We start from the raw sequence: 16,338 nt of genomic DNA, 5'->3' as shown, positions 1-16,338 counted from the left end.
CAGCCTATCTCCCCAGCATTAGGTATGGTTGGCTGTAATCACAAGATAAATGCAATGTGCTGATCTATGGTAATGTTCAATAATACATTCTCCGCCAGGCTCAATTCATCAGGGAGTTTCGGTAGGGAAGGCATTTGTTATTGGCTGTCTCTGCACCTCAAGGATAACATTTCTGTCCTTTTGATTGGCCGCCTCACTGCTGCAAGATTCTAACCGTCTTATTTTGATGATGAATTTGAAGGCGCGCTAAGCCGGGCTGGAGCGGAGTGTCTCAGAGGCTGCGCTCCTTCCAGGGCCCAAGGACTCACAGCTTCCTCCGCTGCCTTCCCGGACCAACAACCCCCCAGAAGTTGTGATGCTTTTCTTTACCCAGTGCTTTGGGGCTGTATTAGATCTCATTCATCTCCGGTTTCAGCACTACAAGGCTAAACGGGTTTTCTCCGCTGCCGGGCAACTTGTCTGTGTCGTCAACCCCACACACAACCTAAAGGTGAGTCTCTGTGTCATTTTATCTTCACCGGGCTCAGGTTCAAGTCCTTTCTCGGAGGCGGCAGCGACCCTCCTGCGAACGCGAGCAGCCCTTTGCAAACCCGGGTCGCGGGGGCTGGGACGGTGTCTGGAACCCGGCGTGTTTGCCTCCGCTCACTCTGGCTCTCTAGGTGACTGGGTGCTGTTAGTGACCGAGTGTTGTTTCCCCAGCTGGCAGGAAAATCTGGATTGGTGGTCTGGTGTCTTTCCCCGACGCTGTTAGCCTGAGAGTGGCGTGTGGGGCAGAAGTGAGGGTGGTGGAGGGAACAGGGGGGCGTCCCCATCACTCTCCCTAATATTTGTGGGCAAGTGCTCAGGAGACAGGATGTGAAGTTAGCCAAATTTCTCTCTGTCCCATGTGTTGGGAGAGGTGGTCAAACACGAGGATTTTAGAAGCTACTGGGGGGGTGAGGAATCCTGAAACAGCGACTTGGAGGTTGGTGGGGTGGGGGGAGGGTTCTTTCTGCAAAGTGTTTGTCCTTGTCCTCAGACTCGTGTGTGTGTGTGTGTGTGTGGTGTCAGGAGGATTTTGGCTTATTTCCTTCCTGCTGGTTAGATGCACTCTGTGTACTGGAGCAGGATTTGCCTGGCTTGTGTAATAATGACACCAGCTCCGAGCTGCTGCCGCCGCTGCCTGGAGCTCCCTAGGCAGCTGGGTGCTGGGTTGCTCGCCGCTGCCTAGCTGCCCCGCGGCCTCTGCATTTGTACCCTCAGGTCAGTGCCCTTTTAGAGACCAGACAAAATATGGGGTCCAGCAGAGCCGCTAAACATCACAGCCAAGACTGACTGGGAAAGGAACGATGGGCCGCTGGCTAGGGATGGTAGGGAGGAGGGGAAGTCAGGGGGGTGGGGGCTGGGGAGAGGGTGCAGCTGAACTCCCCGGATGGGAAACTCAGCACCTTGCCTCTCTCCTAACATAAAAGATGGACTCATTGGAAGTTCCTTTCCTGTCCTCCTGTGTAAGGCAGGCAGGACTGAGTGCCGGGGGGAGGGGCCCTGTCTGCAGCGACAGTGCCTGACAGTCTCTGAGAGGATAGATCTGTCCCTCTGACCACTGCTGTTGGGCAGGAAGAGCATTGCCTGTTGTCCATTACTTTATAAACTCCCACGGCCAGACTATCCTCAGCTGGAGCCCCGCACGTCAGCGCTGATGGGTGCCCCCACTCCTAGAAGTTCCGCGGAAAGACAGCTGCCTGGAGCTGCTGGGGTTACATGCCAAGGCCAGTCCTGGGGGAGGGGCGATGGACTATCCTGGGACCCCTATGGTGCATCTGACCTAGGATCTGACTCTCTCTGGTACCCCAGCTGTGACGAATGCCATCGCACGCAACCGTTCACACCTGCTCTTGCTTGCGCGCTCTTTCTTCTCGTTCCACTATTTCTTTTTTTCTTTTATAGCTTAGTTTTATAAATGAGAATTTACCACCAGTCATCCTTGGCAAAGCAAGTATATAGTATACACATTAAAATACAATTCTGAATTCCATTTTATGGCCACTTTTGAGACCGCATTCAAACTTCCATTATTTTGTCACTTTGCATTAGTTAGTTCCCTGGGGCAAGAAATTTTGTTTATTTCTGTTTTGTATTTTAATACCTTTAAAAATTGCTTATGAGACTTTAGCATTTCTGAAGTTTGCATTTATATGGTTCATTGACTGCAGCTGATGATGGAGAATAGAGAGGTGTTAAGGTCTCTGTATGGAGTGAGGGGAAACCACTTGTGTATATTTCTCAATGATGTCTGCCTGGATATTGACAAGTCGTCTTGCTGCCCTGACCCAGGAGTTCAGAGTCAGGGTTGGAGGCCTTGAGTCGTCTCTGGCCACCTGTGTGAACTTGAACTCCTCCTCCACCTCTTTGAGCCTTCCCTTCCTCATCTTTTAAATGGGCTTATGAACATCTGCCCTTTCTCCGCCTCAGCTTTTGAGACTGAAAAGAGGTATCAGAGGTGTTTCATAACGCTCCTCTAAAAATAATGTATGTTATTGTATATATAATTTGTAGAGTTCCAATAGCAAATTCAAAAGTTGTCACTTAACACCTTCAGGCAATTTAGAAATCATATAATCAGCAACATAAAAATGAATGACATATGCTTTGAGAGGCCATGGCTCACTTTTTCACTTACACTCTTATTTGGCTTTTCATTTCCCATAAAAAAAAACACTTAGGGATTTTGCTCAGAGGAACATCACCCCAGATAAACAAAGCAAGTTAAGTGCTGCTAATGCCCCCTCAGGATTAGGCACACAGGATTTGGAGAGGGTGCCAGGTAGGGAGAGACCTGGAGGGTCCAGGTGGCCCATCAGGTAAGTTTTACTCCCTTCTCAAACCTAAGGGCTAATAGCCATTTGCAGAGCTTTAAAAGGACTAACTCCATAGGCGAATCATTGCCCCATTGCTTGTATAAAAAGCACACGTAACCTCAAAAAAATTCTCCTTCTAAACACTGATTTCCATAAACAGACCACGGAAATATGCCTTGGACGTAATAAGCTGTGATCTATGTAATGAGGAGGAAAGTCCTTCTTTTGTTAAAGGAAAAAAAAAACCTGTGGCAGTATTAACCCAGAATAGCTATTGATCTGCCGTGCTTCCCCACACTTTGTATGACAGGCCAGTACATGAAATGGTGACCAAGGACAGAGAGACTGCAACCTTGCTTTCAATTTTCTGGGTTGAGTGTGGCTACAAAGAAGGCTGGGAAGCTTGTGTTTTTCCTTGTGGAAGCATTTATGTGTTTTATCCTTTCCTGGGCTTTCCTGAGAATTCGAACCAACAGCATTTTAGAACCTGAGGCAAGTGCTGAGTTATAATCAAAATTCACTTACCAAGCAAAGAAAATTGTGTATTTACCATGCTTCTATAGGTCACCTTCATTCTCAATCTTATTATGGTGATTACTCAGTAACCTGGGATTCCTTCAAGCAAGCTGATGCCTTTCCTTCCAAATGGAAGGCAGAGCCTTCCTGGGGACATCAGATCCTCTGGTTAAAGCCATTACACCCCTGAAGCTCACCCTAATTAAAAAGGACATTTAGAGTAGCCAGCCTTGAACATAAGAGACCTCAGCTTTCAGTGAGTGCCAGGCAGTGGAGTGCAAACAAGACCATTTCCGTCAGTCTCTGCCTGTCTCTATCTCTAAAGACCAGTTGCACAGATTAGGGCTCCAAATGGTGACCCCACTTCTTTCCACCCCATGAAAAGTGACCGTCAAGGAGCTAGCTCTCTTGGCTGGCTGCCCTCTGCTTACTCATTCACAGAGGTTATTGAAATGTGGCGAGCAGACTTCAGGCTGGCGCTCGTGAGGGTGCCTGCTCCTGATCCTGATTCAGCACTGCTCTCTCCCTCCTGTCCTTTGCTTGTTTCTAAACCAAGAAAGCCTTTCTCTCCTGTCTCCACTCCCATTGGCGCTAGCTGCTTCTACAGTGCCCTGCCCTGCAGCCCTGCCTTCTTTTGCCCCATCTGCAGAGGTGCCCTTTGAGGGGAGGAGCGGTCAGTCTCTGTGCCCAGGTTTTTCCAGAGAAGGCTCTATAGTGCTAGGGGTCGGTCTGGGGTCAGTCATCAGCACATCCCAAGCAGGCAGTAGCTAGGTTGAGGCTGGCTGAGTGACTTCCTCCTCTTAACCACAGCCTTTGATAAACAAGTTTCTGAAAGAAGAATAGCAAAATGCTTTCTGGAAAACTTCCATGAGGCCCTCTCTGATACCTCCACCCCGTGCCTGCACCATTTCCAGAGAAGGCTCTATAGTGCTAGGGGTCGGTCTGGGGTCAGTCATCAGCACATCCCAAGCAGGCAGTAGCTAGGTTGAGGCTGGCTGAGTGACTTCCTCCTCTTAACCACAGCCTTTGATAAACAAGTTTCTGAAAGAAGAATAGCAAAATGCTTTCTGGAAAACTTCCATGAGGCCCTCTCTGATACCTCCACCCCGTGCCTGCACCACCCCAGAGAACCCCATTAACTTTGGGTTACAACAGAAACACACACATGCACACAAACACACACGAACACATGGAGTGGGAAGGGCATATGGGACAGTCGTGGCTTTAAGTGCCCGACAGATATGAAATCTAAAGCTGGGGCACTTCAGTACCATTTGTTGATTCATCCACGTGCCTTTCATTCTAAGACCAGCCTGTGTGGATAAATGTGTATTGAGTGGCAGTGGGAAGGGTGGGAGCTGTAAGGAACAGGAGGAGGCAGGGACCAGGAAAGGAAAGATGTGAGATGTGTGCCCACCTTTGCCATTTATGGGATAATCTTTGGAAATCCCATGCTGCCCGGGCTTTGCTAACTCTGTTTCACACAGCACAGCAGGTGGCTCAATGAGAGGTAAAGACCTGAGCATTGTCTTTAGAGATTTAGAGGTGGCCTTTGGAGTGTTCTGCGTGAATACCTACTTTAGAGCAGTTAAAGGCTTCCGACAAGATTGTTTAATAGCTGGTATGCGGGTTACTCAGTTCCTCTCCACACAGTCACCTCTGACAGTCCCATTCCCAGTCCTCTGGGCATTTCACTGTCTTGTTTCTCTGTCCAGTCTGGAGCCACTTTGCCAGAGGGGCTGGATAAAGGGTAAGGAAGGGGACCCCAAGCTGGTAGTGGTCACTGTGTGAGCGTTATTCTAAAGGCTTTGCAGCCTCTTCCAGCCCATGGGTTTCTGTGAATATTGTATGACACTCCACTCTGTGGGCTCAGAGCAGTCGTGCAGCTTTTCTGGTTAATGGTGATTGCAAATGAGGCTCCTGAGTCACATAATGGGGAGGCCCAGAGCCCGGAGCAGTAATTTGGTTAGCCATGTGCCAGTGATTGAGTTGCAGGGGAGGCTGAAGGTGGCAGCTGTGATGAGGTGAGCCGATTACCTCTGTACTGCATTTATCCAGCAGCCCCAAAGCAAATTTGGTGGAATTCTCTTCACCGTGATCCCTCAACCTGCAGGGACTGTTTGGGAAAATTAGAAAATAGATACAGAAAGCTTTCTTTGAAATCCGCAGAGAGGTCTGAATTATTTGGATGGCTTCCCTGGGATAAGATGGATTATTTTCCTAGCAATTAACAACAAGAAAAAAAATTAACTGTCTGTGGAGGTATTTTACCCTTAGCAAAGTCATCTTCACCCAACTAGCTCTGTTCCTCCAAAGGGAAACAGTGACCTGGTTAGACACGAAATGTCCTGTGGAAGGAATCAACCCAAAGAATGGAGACCTTACTGACAAAATTGAGACTAGAAGTTAGGTCTTCTAGGTCAGGTGCGGTGGCTCACACCTGTAATCCCAGCACTTTGTGAGGCCGAGGCAGGTGGATCACCTTAGGTCAGGAGTTTGAGACCAGCCTGGCCAACATGAGAAAACCCGGACTCTACTAAAAATACAAAAATTAGCTGGGCGTGGTGGTGGGCACCTGTAGTCCCAGCTACTCAGGAGGCTGAGGCAGGAGAATCGCTAGAACCCGGTAGGCAGAGGTTGCAGTGAGCCGAGAGCACACCACTGTACTCCAGCCTGGGCAACAAGAGCGAAATTCCGTCTCAAAAAAAAAAAAAGAAGTTAGGTCTTCTAATATCAGATCTATATTCCTACACTGCCCCAGGTTGCCTTCAAATTATGCTAAGTTAATGTCCCTTTCTCCAGATGCATGGTGTGGGAGCGAAAACTTGCAAGGGTCCCCTTCCTCTACCCTGTCTCTCCTCCTGGAGCCTGGGCTGCACCACACACCCTACCATCTCCCCTTTACCACAGCCACATTTTCTTCACAAATTAGAGCTTCTAAGTCATCATCCTTCCTTACTCCCTCACCCCTTCTATGAGTTTGGGCCATAATTTTGAAAGACACAATCCTGAATGTTGAAATTGGGAAAGATGAAAGTCCCAAAAATATAATTATGGAAAAAAAATTTAAAAATTTTAAGACCTTTATTTACATTTTTAAGAGAAACATACAAAACACAACAGAGTGTTTTACAGGCCACTTAACACAATAAAAGAGGCAATAGTGACATACATATTTTTGCAAGCATGAACACTCAGATATACTAACAACTGTAGCATGGGGATAAGTTATAAGCAGACAAACTATATTCATAAAGAAATAGGTCAAAAAGGGAAATGTATAAATGCGTATTACTATAGTTGGTAATTGGGTGCACCCAGCTTTATAATTGTGGCCATCTGAAACACTGTGATGGACAACTTAAATCTTTTGATGGATGGCTCAAAAACCAGCGAGTCACCATTGCATATACAGTCACCCAAACCGCCGAGATCTCAAGAAATTGTATCTTTCACAAATGCAGATGTACAGAAAGGACATCTCTTTATTTACTGAGGAAGTTTCAGCGTTTTTACACACACACACAATGCATACACACAAAGTCAACATTGTGATAATGCACTTTCCTGGAGTCAAATTTGCAAAAAAAAAAAAAAATGCATAACACAAATGAGAACTCTCTAAAAGTCTTTACACAATGTTTACACAATGTATACATCTATTATTGGAGTCAATATATAGTCAAATATATAGCATAGTATATTGGCACTATGTGTGAAAGGTCAGAAGTAGTACATGATTAAATAATTTGGCAGGGGAGATTTTTTGTATCTTTCACCTGCATTTTCACTTCTTCTATAATCTTCGAAATAGTTGCTGCACTTGTATTTGGAGAGTGGTTGTGGTCTACAAATTTTTTAAGTGTATGCTGTCCATTTGAAAGTTTGGTTATTGCTGGGCCATTGCAATTAAGTAATTTTCTGCTATCACAGCACCAATGTAATTAGCTTTTAAACTTTTATCTTTCACCAATAAGTAGTTTCATACACTTAACTTATCACAGCATTTTTGTGAGGGGTCAGTTTCACAGATCTCTTCCATTGTGTTGTAAGGAATGCATAAGAATGAATGATATTCGGCTTCCTCAGTACCAAATATGTATTAGTCAGGGTTCTCCAGAGAGCTAGAATCAATAAGATATGTATGCACATGCATATATGAAAGGGGATTTATTAGAAAAATTGGCTCACATGATTATGACAGCTTAGTAGTCCCACAACATGCCTATCTGCAAGCTGGAGACCCTAGGATGCTGGTAGCATGGCTCGCTCCAAGTCCAAAGGCCTTGGAACCAGGGAAGCCAATGGTTAACTCTCATTTAAATGTGGGTGCTGGTGTAAGTCCTGGAGTCCAAACGCTGGTGAGCTTGGGGTTCTGATGTCCAAGGCAGCAGAAGAAAATCTGTCCCGGCTCTCAGAGAGAGATCAATTTGCTTTCTGTATTTGTTTCTCCCAGCCATCAGCCAATAAGTTGGTGCCCACCAACACTGAGAGCAGCTCTTCCCCAGCTAACCCACTCATACTCACACACTAACCTCCTCTGGAAACATCCTCATGGAAACATCTGACATAATGCTTTACCAGATTTCCAGGTATTTTTAAATTCAGTCAACTTGACACCTAAAATTTAGTTCACAAGTCCACAACTTAGCACCCATACGCATCTCTTTAAATCATACTTCATTTCCACATAAGACAATAACAAGGTAATAGTTCTGCCTAACATGATACAACTAACATGGTGCAGTTATCCTGCGCACAAACTAAATGTACTAATCCTTTCTCCAGATTCTGACTTTCAGAATTTTAACATTTGAAATTTTAATCTTTTGGGAAGGAGATTTTCAGAGTTTTAGACTTTAGGGATTTTGATCTTTGGGGAATTCAACTTTCAGGATTATGATGTTTGGGATTGCATCTTTTGGGATTATGACCGGCACCAATTGTTAGCATGGTCATTATGATGACAACAGCTACTCAAAGCTGGCTTTGACTCCCCACACTCCCCACCTGGCTGTCTTTCTCCGCCTTCCCTTCCTCTCTGCAAGCTTTGGTGCTTGCTGTTTCTTGGTATTTTGTGAGTTATCTTTGGCCATGAAGAGAATTGTGAATAGAACAATTTTTTGCCTCATGTGAAAGTCAGATTTTTCCTTAATGTTTAGCTTCAAAGAAAGCACGGAACCCCGTTGGGCTCTGAGCCTGGAAGACAGGCTGGGTCTCAGGAAGACACTCATGCCTGCAGTGGGACAGGAGCTGAACGAGCTGGGATCTGTCATTCACAGAGCCAGGAGCCATGCAGATAAATCCCCTTCTCTGCTCATCCTGAAAACTTGCCCCTCATGACTTATGCATTACTTCTTTTCATTAGCAGAGGCTTGAGTAAGCACGTGGGTAGGTGACTCTGTGAGGGGTATCTGATTCGAAGGGTATATATCTGCAGGCTTAATGACACCACTCCAAGATTCAGCAGGGTAGAGAGAGAGATGGAGGCAGAAACTGCATGTCCCTGTGAGGTTGTACATTTTCTCTCTGCCCTGCAGTTTGTTGCACCTTGAGGACATAGCTTCCCACTGAGTGGGGCATGGATGAGAAGGGGGATGATGCTCAGTCTAGCCTGCAGCCTCTGGAATCGAGGAAGGGCAAGACAGAACTCCTAGGTCCCACTGTCATCAGAAAATTAAACATTAATGAGCTAAGCCCTAGGCCTGAGTTCCCTACACTCCCACCTGAGTTTCTACACACACACACACACACACACACACACACACAGAAATAATGGCAATTCTGAGATGCTCCCCTGTGTGGGCCCTGAGTGGACTCTGAATAGAAGATCACAGGATGCAAATCCCAGTGGGTGGGGAATACTGGTCCCCAGCACAGTGGAAGAACAAATAGAGATAAATAAGACCCTTCTTCCCCACCAGTCTGTAACCAACCAGCTTCAGGAAAGAGTTAAGTGGGGAAAGTGGTGTTAGGAAAGAAGAGAAATGTTTTAGTTGAGGACCTAAGGTATGAGTTTTGGAGTCAGATCTGGGTTTGAATCCAATGTTGCATTCCTTGGATAACATCTTTGGCCTCCCAGAGTCTGCATGCTCTCCCCTATAAAATGGTTGTTGTAAAGATTAAATAATATGACGTACCGGCCAGTCACGGTGGTTCACGCCTATAATCCTAGCACTTTGGGAGGCTGAGGCAGAGGGATTCTTGAGCCCAGGGGTTCGAGACCAGCCTGGGCAACATAGTGAGACCTCGTGTCTCCAAAAATATAAATATTAGCAAAGCATGGTGGCCCACACCTGTAGTGTCAGCTATTCAGGATGGAGGGGCTGAGGTGGGATGATCGCTTGAGCCCAGGAGGTCCAGGCTGTGATGAGCCATGACTGCACCACTGCACTCCAGCCTGGGTAGCAGAGCAAGACTCTGTCTCAAAAAATATACATATGATTTACATAAAGTGTTCAGCACAGCACCTGGCATATTATAATTACTCCATCAACTGTAGTTATCATCATTACTAGTAGGTGAGTCCTGCAGAGATGTTACCTGATGCACAAAATGTGACCTAAGTTCCTTTGCCTAAGTTTGGGTGACCAAACTTTTAGTCCAACTGTATGTTGGAGGGAAGGGGGAAGGTACAGCAGTAAAAGGACATACCTGTTGAGGACCATGCTTTTGAAGCACACAGTGTTTAAGCTGAGAGCCAGAATAATGTCCTAGTTCAAGGACCTGGTCTAACAAATGTGGCTCAAGGGGATGAAGTGACTTGCCTGAGGCTCCCACTGATGAGGCTCCAGCAGAGCTAGGGATGGCACTTTGGTTAAGGACATTGCTTCTCTAATATGTCCCCATGGTGGTGTTGGACCTCTTCCCAGAGGGGTCTTGTTCTCAGGACCTTGCCAAGGTATAAACCAGCTGGACAACAACGGGGCATTAAAAAGGCAAATGTTCCTTGTGTCTCTAGTTCTGGCACAAATATATAGTGAGGGACAGGGATGAGGCTCCAAATGAAGTCACCAAATCCTTGCAGCCATCATCCCAGACCTTCAAACAGCAGGATGGATCCAAAGGCTACATATTCATCTTGACTATGGCACCATCAGAAAACAGATCAGAAACAAACATAATGTTTTTACCAGAAGAACAGGGTCTTTGTGGATAATTCGAATTGTGGTCTAACTGGAAATGTCAGTTTTACTTGCAAGTTGCTATATCTTGTAATCATTTCTTGGTCCTTTAATGTATTTTTAATCAAGAATCCATGATAAGGAGGGCACTGTGCATTTCAGGGCTGTTTCCAGCTGTGGCACAGCACTCCAGCAAGGAGAGAGTAGCCTGAGAAAGGAAATGGTAGGTCCTGGCTCCCCAGGACAAAAAGGACAGGATCCTCTACAGAAGAGATGGGCCACTGCAGCCCCTTGGAGAGGGAGGGCAGGGTTAGCTTGGCATTAGGAAGGCCCCATAGAGATGAAACCAAATGTAGATCGATAACACAGATTTTACAAGAGACTGGCATCTAGTAAGCTTAGCCACCTGCCAGCTTCATAACCAGACTTCATGGCCCCTCGGATCTAACTGCTACAACTCTGCCAAGATGTGACAGGGAGTCCGGGGCAAGTGGCCACTGGGAACACTGGGTTCCCGCTGTGTACTTTAGGGATGTATAGTGACTTATACTAGGCCAAGGCAGCTAAACATCCTGAAACCCTGATAATAGTTTTCTACCGTATTAGTTACACACACAATAAAAACAATAATGATAATAACAACCACAAAATGCTACATCCAGGAACTATGTTAAATGCTAATGCATTTAATCATCACTGGGAAGTAGTATATTGTTATCGTTCTCCATTATACAGAATATCAAAACAGAAAAAGGTTAAAAAGCTTACTCAGTGTCACCCAGCTCTTTGTGGCAGAACCTTTTTTAAAAATTAAAATTCTGTGCTTTAAAGCACGTCTTGATATGTCATCCCTCAGTTACTTTTCACAACAAACAACTGAGCCGACATGCTTGGCCTTAGGATTAATGTTGAGTATATTTCACTTTAAAACGCTGAGCTGGGACCCTGTCTTATTCATTCTGTGTGTATAAATGCACACAAAGATGCTCTGGCTCTGGGAGGGCAATCCTGGTAGCATCCTCTGTGTTTCTCTATGTTGCCTGGTGGGATCGAGGTCCTGTGGCCTGCAGCAGTGACGTGTTCCCTTCTTCCTGCTTGCTGGAATAACCTCCCAAATTTACTACCACATCCGAATCATTATCTCAGGCTCTGTTTTTGGGGAACCCAAATTAAGACTATGTGTATATTTTTTAACTACCTAACATTTATTGAGCACTTACTAAGTGCCAAGCACTGTGCTAAGTGATTTACCTGAATTGCCTTTTAAAAAATCCTCAGGATAATCATTAGTCTATTTCCAGTTTACGCATGAGGAAGCTGAGGCACAGAGAGATGAAGTAACCTGTCCAGAACCCATTCCATGAGCAGCAGAGTTTAGCTTGTGGGTTTTTTTGTTTGTTTGTTTTTTGTTTTGCCAGAGTTTCCCTCTGTCACCCAGGCTGGAGGGGAAGGGTGCGATCTCGACTCACTGCAACCTCCGCCTTCTGGGTTCAAGTGATTCTCACGCCTCAGCCTCCCAAGTAGCTGGGATTATAGGTGCACAACACCACCCATGGCTAATTTTTGTATTTTTAGCAGAGATGGGGTTTCACCATGTTGGCCAGGCTGGTCTCCAACTCCTTACCTCAGGAGATCCACCCACCTCGGCCTCCCAAAGTGCTGGGATTTCAGGCGTCAGCCATGGCACCCAGCCTAGCTCTTGCTTTTAACCTTGATGTTGAGCTAGCTCTCCTTCCTGATCATAGAATTGGTTGTCTGGAAGCTTCTACAAAGAGCTAAGCCCTCCAAATTCAGGCTTGGTAAAAATTAATGATTTTTGTTTGTTTGTTTGTTTTTTGAGACAGAGTCTCACTCTGTTGCCCAGGCTGGAGTGCAGTGGTGCGATCTCGGCTCACTGCAACCTCCGCCTCCCGGGTTCAACCGATTCTCCTGCCTCAGCCTCCTGAGTAGCTGGGATTACAGGCGGGTGCCACCACGCCTGGCTAATTTTTTGTATTTTTAGTAGAGACAGGGTTTCACTGTGTTAGCCAGGATGGTCTTGATCTCCTGACCTCGTGATCCGCCCACCTTGGCCTCCCAAAGTGCTGGGATTACAGGCGTGAGCCACTGCACCTGGCCTAAAAATTATGATTTGTATACAATATTTCTGGAAAATCTTTGCCACAACTTTATGTAAATGTTCAATTCAAAATTATCCTGTAGGAAAGGAAGTTTTTGCTCTATGACCATGTTTTTTTAAGAAATGGGTTATCTGGTTTAACAGGTGGACAAAAATGTCTGAAACTGAGACTGATCTCCAAATCTGGGCCATATGATTGTCTTGTCATTATCTAACAGTGGAAACTGGTTGACCATATTGGAAATGCAAATGCTCTGTAAGCATCCAGATACTATGAAACAGGCTGCTTTTTCTCTAAAAAATAAAAAAGTTAAAAAAAAATAAAAGAAGAAGAGAAAAAAGTCTTTTTATACAAAGCAAAAATGGCCTTTAAGAGAACATGGCTTTTAGCATGTAACACCTGTTCTCTAAGAGATCCACAGGCCTTTAAAATTTCCTTTCTCATTAGCAGCCAAACTCTATAACTAAATTTATTTATTTTTCCTAAAATCAAAGAGGAACGAAATTTTAATGACCATTTCCTACCTAATTTAACTTAGCTTCTGCCTTGGTTTCTGGTAAACGCTTCCCCTTATGCCCTTCCAACATTTTCTTTTTCAAACACTGCTGTGAGAAGAACCGAGTGAAGGAGGCGTCAGGGTGAGAGGTGGGCTTCTGGAAGGAAAGCGGGATGATGCCTACAAGCCATGTATCCAGGTCGAAAGCCAGAGAAAGGAGGGACTGTGTCCACATTGATCCTAGAAAGCGGGAGAAAAACACTCAAGCAGGAGCCAAGGAGGGAAAATCACCAAATGAGGCCCCAGAGTCACCTCATTAAACAGCACTGACATCTGGGAAAAGTCACCAAGGGGTGCAGAGGGCTCGCAGGAGAGACTGGAATGGAAGGAATGAAAAGGAAACCTAAGGAAAGGCCTCAGACATGAGTGATATGCTGTCATCACCATTCCCTCTCCTCCATGATGTCTGCTTGTCACAGTGCCCCCCAGGGTGGTGGCCTGGGGGCACTGGGGTGGGCGCTGGCACTGCAGGAACCTGACTGTTCTCTGCCACCCCCGTGCCCTGTGCGAGCCTCCCTGTAAGCAGGAGGGCTGATGAGCACATCAAGAAGCTGCCTCATTGAAGCCAAAGTGCTACATCTGTTTATGGTAATTAAATAAATGCCAGTTGGACCCTTCTCAGTGTGCTTACTGAAGCAAGTGCCAGAAACGCGCTGCTCTCCAAGAATCGGAGAGAAATTAGAAACAGAAAGGCGAGCTCCCAGGCACTTACCACCCACTGCTTGAAAAGACTTGGCCAAGGAGGTTTATGCAGAATCAAGAGGCTAAGCTTTCATTTGCAGTTCTGGCTTGCTTCCTTGTGTGGTCTTGAGCAAGTCACTTAACCTTGGCTACTTCATCTGTCAGATGAGAAGATGACACTTGCCCTTTACCTCCCTCCAAGGTGACCTTGGTGTGCAGAGATGAGTCTTTACAATTGAACTGATTTACAGGCTGCCTCTTTTCAAAAAAGTTTGAGGCAATTTACACCAAAAGGGGGGTGATGTGGTGAATACAATAGACATAAAATAGAGAATGCAAACAGGTTAATTTTATGAGCTTAACCAATTTATCGTGGGTGACAGAAATTTAGTAGAAAAGTCCACAGAGGTATTTTAAACACTTCTCAACGTGTTGGAAACATCACGGATTTTGGACTAGGATGTGGCTTCAAATTTAGTTCTAATATTCATATCTATGAGATCCTTGGCAAGTTACTTAATCACCTTGAGCTTCGTTTACCTTGCCTGTAATAATACATACAATGTGAGGCTAAAGAAGAATTAATATGGTAAATATAAGCAAAAGCACCTAGACCAGAGCCTGGCACACAGTAGTTCCTTCACAAACATTGATTTCTTTTGGCCTGCATGCATTCCTTCTTCCCTTCCTCCCTCCCTCCCTCCATCCCTCCCTCCCTCCCTCCCTCTGTCCCTTCCTTCCTTCCTTCTTTCCTTCCTTCCTTCCTTCTTGTCTTTCTCTTTCTTCCTTTCTCTCTGTATTTCTTTTCTTTCTTTCTTTTTCTTTCCCTCTCTTTCTCTCTCCTTCCTTCCTCCCTTCCTTCCTTTTTTTCATTCTTTTTCAAATTTAAATAAGGAAGTCCCCAAAAATCTCCTCACATTATTTGATGAGTAAGTTAGAGAAGAACCTCTGGGAATGAGAAAGAGTTTGAAATTAGGAAAGGAAGTGAGCCTTGACGTACAGAGAAGGGACAAATTTTCAAAATGAGTAATGACTCTATGAACGAATCCGAAGTCACCAGATGAGTCCCTTAAATTCTCTAAGTCTTATTTTGTTACTGGAGTGTAGAATTAATAAGATTGGTTTCCTCCTTTGCCCCCTAGATCTCCCCAAAAGATTTGGGAGTAGAAAAGGGAGAGCTGGGAAGATATTTTCTCCATGTGAAGCTGAGAGGACGAGGGCCACTGTTATGGTGTCCCTAGGGGACACAAATCCAGACAGATGTGAAGCTTCACTGGGAGGCATGGGGCTGGCACTAGGGCGGCAGATGTCTACACATTTACCACTAACCAATTATAAAATAAAGATGACAAATGCAATTCTCTTTTACTCTCTGAGATCACGTGGGTATGTCCAAGCAGGCAGGATGCAGTGTCTGCAAAGTGACCACTGGCAAATATTACAAGCAACTGGGGACATCAAGTAATGTCCAGCAACAGGAAGAAGGGTCATGGCCCACAAGATTACTGACTGAGGCAGGATTTCCTTATTTCAGCTTTTAAGTTTGGGGTACACGTGCAGGATGTGAAGGTTTGTTTCATAGGTAAACGTGTCCCATGTTGGTTTACTGCACAGATCATCCCATCACCCAGGTAGTAAACTCAGCATCCATTAGCTGTTCTTCCTGATGCTCTCCCTCCCCCCATCCCCTCACAGGTGCCCAGTGTGTTGTTCTCCCCTGCCATGTGTCCATGTGTTCTCATCAATAATCAGCTCCCACTTATAAGTGAAAACATGCTGTATTTGGTTTTCTGTTCCTGCGTTAGTTTGCTAAGGATAGGGGCTTCCAATTCCATCTATGTCCCTGCAAAGGACATGATCTTGTTCCTTTATAATATAATGGCTTCCAACTCCATCTGTGTCCCTGCAAAGGACATGATCTTGTTCCTTTTTACAGCTGCATAGTATTCCATGGCGTATATGCACTACATTTTCTTTACCCAGTCTATCACTGATGGGCATTTAGATTGATTCCGTGTCTTTGTTATTGTAAATAGTGATGCAATGAACTTATGCGTGCATGTGTCTTTACAATAAAATAAACTGGCAGGACTTTTCAAGACCTAGTCCCTGCCTTCTCCTCTGTGAAGCCTTTCCTGATAACCCTTGACCCCCTCTATCTGCCTCACTGGTTCTCACTGATTTTAAGCACAAAGCTCAGACTCTCCATTCTACGCATTCACTTGCATATCCGTGTCCCTATCAGATGGTGAGTTCCCCAAGGGCTCTGTATCCCCAGGCCTGGTATAAATGACTGGCTGGTATAGTGGGTGCATAGTAGATGTAGGTCTAATTAATAAATAAAAGGCTAAGAACTGCAAGAACAAGGCAAGAAAGTGGGAAAACTAAGCGTGTTATCAATACAGAGGCTGAAGAACAGGGAAAGAATCAGTCTCCCAAAGCGTGCTCTAAGGCAGAAACGTGATATTCAGAGAGCTGTCATATACAAGTCCAGAGTCTGAGGA

The 16,338-nt window shown here is 45.4% G+C and overlaps 1 protein-coding gene across 1 annotated transcript in view; it reads left to right on the top strand.

Moving 5' to 3' along the window:
- Positions 1–231: 231 nt before the first annotated feature.
- The window catches only part of SIAH3 (siah E3 ubiquitin protein ligase family member 3), a 76,588-nt gene continuing 60,481 nt past the window's right edge, over positions 232–16,338 (top strand). Inside the window, exon 1 of the mRNA XM_054446668.2 lies at positions 232–490. Coding sequence (XP_054302643.1) covers positions 356–490 — 135 coding nt within the window. The 5' untranslated portion in view covers positions 232–355. The remainder of the gene's footprint in view (positions 491–16,338) is intronic.

Source organism: Pongo pygmaeus, chromosome 14 (genome assembly GCF_028885625.2).
Source record: "Pongo pygmaeus isolate AG05252 chromosome 14, NHGRI_mPonPyg2-v2.0_pri, whole genome shotgun sequence".
Taxonomy (NCBI): domain Eukaryota; kingdom Metazoa; phylum Chordata; class Mammalia; order Primates; family Hominidae; genus Pongo; species Pongo pygmaeus.
This window is presented reverse-complemented; position numbering and strand designations above follow the sequence as displayed.